At 42.6% G+C, this 4,367-nt stretch overlaps 1 protein-coding gene across 1 annotated transcript; it reads right to left on the bottom strand.

The window, feature by feature from the left end:
- Positions 1 to 4,053, bottom strand: LOC110521326 (serine/threonine-protein kinase pim-3). Its single transcript, XM_021598810.2, has 6 exons — positions 3,662 to 4,053; positions 3,235 to 3,344; positions 3,073 to 3,123; positions 2,598 to 2,961; positions 1,424 to 1,600; positions 1 to 1,291 (listed from the first exon to the last, which is right to left on the bottom strand). The coding sequence occupies exons 1-6, from the start codon at positions 3,744 to 3,746 to the stop codon at positions 1,104 to 1,106; spliced, it is 975 nt and encodes a 324-aa protein (XP_021454485.1). The 5' UTR covers positions 3,747 to 4,053; the 3' UTR covers positions 1 to 1,103.
- Between the last annotated feature and the right edge of the window lie 314 nt (positions 4,054 to 4,367).

Below are 4,367 nucleotides of genomic sequence, written 5' to 3' on the forward strand. Positions count from 1 at the left end.
TAATATACAAAAGGTTTATTTGAAATTTTGGTCTGAAAAATAATCTCCCACCATTACTTCACCCATTTGAATTTAAACTCACATTTCAGTCTCATTGAAGGGATTAATGAGATGTAAAATTGAATCAACCACAAGTTCATTTGTTTTCATATTTTTCAATAGATAGCCAATACAGAACAATTGTGATATTTTCTAAAAGAGAAATTACCGGAATGCAAAAAAGGCCATGTAGAATTTTATTTCTGGGATTTCCATGAATTGATAAAATAAATAAATAGCCACAGTGTGGAATGTCTAGTACAAATAAATAATTTTACATGGGAGAATGTACATAAATATACATACTAATAGTAAGAAGAAAAGAAAGTCCATGAATATTGCATTGATTGTGCATTTCACACACAGGTCCCAGCCAAGCCCGGTGCTGTGTAGTGTCAGCAGAGATGGGGTACAGAAACGCAAGTGTATGAAACCCTACGAAGCCATTGAGGGAGAGAGGTCTTGATGCTTTCAGTACACATTCAGAGAAACAGATAATAAACCCCATTTCCACACAGCTGTGCAGGCATTTACAGTGAAAGAGCAGCAGAAAGTTTGTGGTGTGGATGAGTGTGCGTTTCAAGTATTCCACCATGTCGGTGGGCGGGATCCTGCGTCACATGGTCCTGTCATGGGATTGGCTCTTAGCGAGACGGGGTTACTCTGGTTAGGTATTTCTCAAGCAACAGACAACCCAACACAAGGTTCATATGACTACAGCCACACCAAAGCAGCAAAAAAATAAAGGCACTCCAAATCAATGTAAATACAAAAACAGAGTTCATACTCTATAAGAGCAGCCAGGAGATCTGATATAAGGGGGTTACAGAACATGAACCAGCTAAAAATAAATCTTGAAATAAAAGAATGCTGGTCAAACCACCCAAGTAACAAGTTCCCAGGTGAGGAAACATTTCCTCAAAACAACAATGACAAAGTTAGAGGGAAAACCTTAAATTATAGTTGCCAACGAAAAGTCCTGTTAACTCGCTCTATTCGAGACTGAGGACCCACAAGTCCACAGGTCTGCAAAAATGTCCCCTTCACACAACAAGGTTGCCCAATCAGAGGCTCTCTTTGCTTGAGTTTGTGCTTGAGGAGTCGGGTGTAATTGCATGCAGGGTAATGTCACACCCCTCTGTTTTTGAGTCGTCGATTGGGACACGCATCCACGGGTGGTCAAAGATCTGCTCCAGTGTGGGTCTGTCAGAGGGCCTGAGGCAGAGGCACAACTTGATCAGTTGCTGACACTCTGGAGAGAGAGAGAGAGAAGGAGAGGTTAAACATGCGAAACACACTGGAGAGGACCAACACAGGCAGGCAGTTTGACAGACAAACTGTAAACTAAAGGATAGACAGCAGCAGGACATAGTGAGACACGTACCGGTAGACACTTTCCTCCTGAAGAACAGGCATCCCCCGAGGATCTCCTCGTCTTGTTCAAAGGGTATGTCACCACACACCATGTCATACAGCAGCACGCCAAGTGACCAGACCGTCGCAGACCGCCCGTGATACCTATGGAATCGGATCCACTCTGGCGGACTGTATACTCTCGTGCCTGAAAAGGGGTGAAAATACTAATACAATTTAACATTTCAGAAAGTGGTACTAATATTTGAATCTAAAACTTAAAGACATAGGCTGACAGTACACTTGTGTGTAATAAGCTCACCCTTGGATGTGAATCAGACTGCAACACCATAAAGGAGCTCTGTCAGCTGACAGCCCTTGGGAAGATCTCAATTGCATTCGCCTCATCTCCTTCTCAAAACCCATTGGATGAGAAAGCCAGAGGTCCCTCCCCCCTGACCTTCCTCTCTCCTTCTCAACCCAATTGGAGGAGATGGGAGTGGAGAGAGGACCGGAGTATACAATTGAGATCTTGCCATAGAAAAACCACCAGCAAGTCCCCCCCCCCCCCCCAGTGTCTACACTGTCTGCGTGGTGCCCGAGGCTGACTGAACCAAAAATACAGACCAGAAAATACTAGGGGGAAGACCAAATACTGCACTATAGCATCCTACACTTCCACCCCATAACAAAGAAACCCTTTCCTCCTTAGTGTGACCCCAGCAAGGGCTCAAGTAACTTGGACACAAAACAAAAACTGGAATGCGTGATGTGGGCCTTCAGGTGCATCCAAGTCTCAGGTTTCACAACAAACAGATGTTACATGGCAGCTGGCCATTTTTAAAGCAGCCAATCATTAAGAGCTCAACAATGTTTCTAATCCCATTCTAGGAATCTACAGGCAATGTTACACATTGTTATTAACATTTAGTTTAACAAAGTATGAAATTCGATTGAACTAGGATTTACAATAGATATTTCCATAGCCTTACAAAAAAGATACGGGGCCATTAACAACGTTAAATGTGTCCTCAATAGACGGATAGACGATTAAGCAAGGTGTGAGGAAAAGCTGCATCACTATCCAGGTTGCTTTGGGTGTGAGTTAAGGTAATTCCAATGTCCTATATTCCTCAAATGAGTACAAAGTAGCCTGTGTATGTGCTAAACTGCAGCAAGTCAAAGAACACACGTCATGGACCTACCGTCAAAGTCTGTATAAACGGTGTCCTTGAGAATCGCCCCCGAACCAAAGTCAATGAGCTTGAGTTCTCCGCTACGTAGATCCACGAGCAGGTTCTCGTCTTTGATGTCCCTATGGACCACGCCACAATTGTAGCAATGTCGTACCGCTTCCAAGACCTGACGGAAAAATCCACGCGCTGAGTCTTCGTCCAAAGCCCCTTTCTCGGTTATATAGTCAAACAAATCCTTGACAGTCTCCGGTCGTTCCATGATTATTAACCAGCCATCGGGTCGCTCGTACCAGTCAATCAGCTTTATAACGCCTCGGAAAGTGGTTCCCACCTTTTTCAAGAGCAGAATCTCCAGAGGCACCAATGAACCGTTCTTAAAAATGAAACAATAGTATATGGTTACAACGTAAACCCAAACAATTTGCAGGAATAACCTAAAATAAATAGCACATACTACAAAAAACGTGTAGGCTATAATACTTACAAGGGTACCCCATTCCGTAACTCTCTCTTTAGCTACATGTTTTACAGCAACCTGGAATAGAAAGGGAATAGTGATCATGAGAACCGCATCAGTGTGGACGCAGCGAACATTGCTGCCATGTGGTGCGATCAAAACAAAGCAGTTTAAAAATGTTCCAATTACCGGCAAACAGTCTGAAATCCGACTACCGGCGTAGACCGTACCGAATCCCCCGCTTCCTAGTACAGATCCCACCTGGTATATTTTATCGAATGGCTCCTTCTCCACCTTCACTGTTAATTAAATTAAAAGAAGAAAAAAATGTAGTTGCAATCTCAAACAACCTTCAGGCACAAAATGCGCTCCAGCACGAGGGTTTCAAAATGGCTCCAGATTTAAGGTCAGACTTGCCGGCAAATCCTCCAATGCCTGACATATCAAATAATCACAAAACTATATTGGGAAAACATTCCATGTAATGGCCTACATTATTAGCTACCACTAATGCCCAATTATTGACGCAGTCGGTTCATATCATGTGGGTCCAACTGAGCTGTAACGTTATAGGAAATAACCTAATATCACATAATTACGTAGGGAAGTCCCATACCTTGCTGAAGCTGTATTTTCACTGGCAAATCCATGTTGGACGTGCTGCAAATATGGGAAAATGAGCCGAATTTGGACAGTAACATTATTACTCGTTCCCAAAAAAGAAACTCCCAATTCAGGTTCTGAAAATGATGTCCAATTGAGCACGAGGACACCGAAATGCCAAAGATAAAACGCAGATCAGTCTTTAATTTCACTGGGAGAATAACGTTGAAAAGTAGTATTCCAACAAATAATATGTTGTTCTTTCCTTCAGATCAAAATCCCGAAAATGCTTCCTTCTGCGCACATGTGTTATTGTGAGCGTTAATAAAGTACCAGTCGGCCACTTCGAGATGTGCCCGATGATTCTCCTCGCGCACTCTGTAATCTCTGGCTGTAACGAGGTCGAAGCTACTCTTTAAAACCAATATTATTACACGTAAAGGGAGTAGCGTAGATCCCTCCGCCTCCTTGTTTTTTTCTTCAAATTAGAGTATTAATTTATCCGATTTCAAAGACCTCACGATTGTTTCAACAAATCTAAACCTTGATGAGTTGACATATATAGACTCAAACTCAATTCTAAAATGTATTTAAAAGACATGCACTATTTTCATGTAGTAGGCCCACGAGACGCCCAGGGATATTGTGACTGAGTAGTGCATTGTTCCATGAGAAATGGTTAATTCTATCCGGGTTCCTTGGGACGTCCCTACCCTAAA

Source organism: Oncorhynchus mykiss, chromosome 30 (assembly GCF_013265735.2).
Source record: "Oncorhynchus mykiss isolate Arlee chromosome 30, USDA_OmykA_1.1, whole genome shotgun sequence".
NCBI classification, from domain to species: domain Eukaryota; kingdom Metazoa; phylum Chordata; class Actinopteri; order Salmoniformes; family Salmonidae; genus Oncorhynchus; species Oncorhynchus mykiss.

Coding starts and splice junctions, on each gene's coding strand:
- LOC110521326 (XM_021598810.2), bottom strand. CDS start 3,746: ATGTTACTGTCCAAATTCGGCTCATTTTCCCATATTTGCAGCACGTCC. Junction 3,124..3,234: donor GGATTTCAGACTGTTTGCCG/GTAATTGGAACA, acceptor TTTCTATTCCAG/GTTGCTGTAAAACATGTAGC. Junction 1,292..1,423: donor CAGGAGGAAAGTGTCTACCG/GTACGTGTCTCA, acceptor CTCTCTCTCCAG/AGTGTCAGCAACTGATCAAG.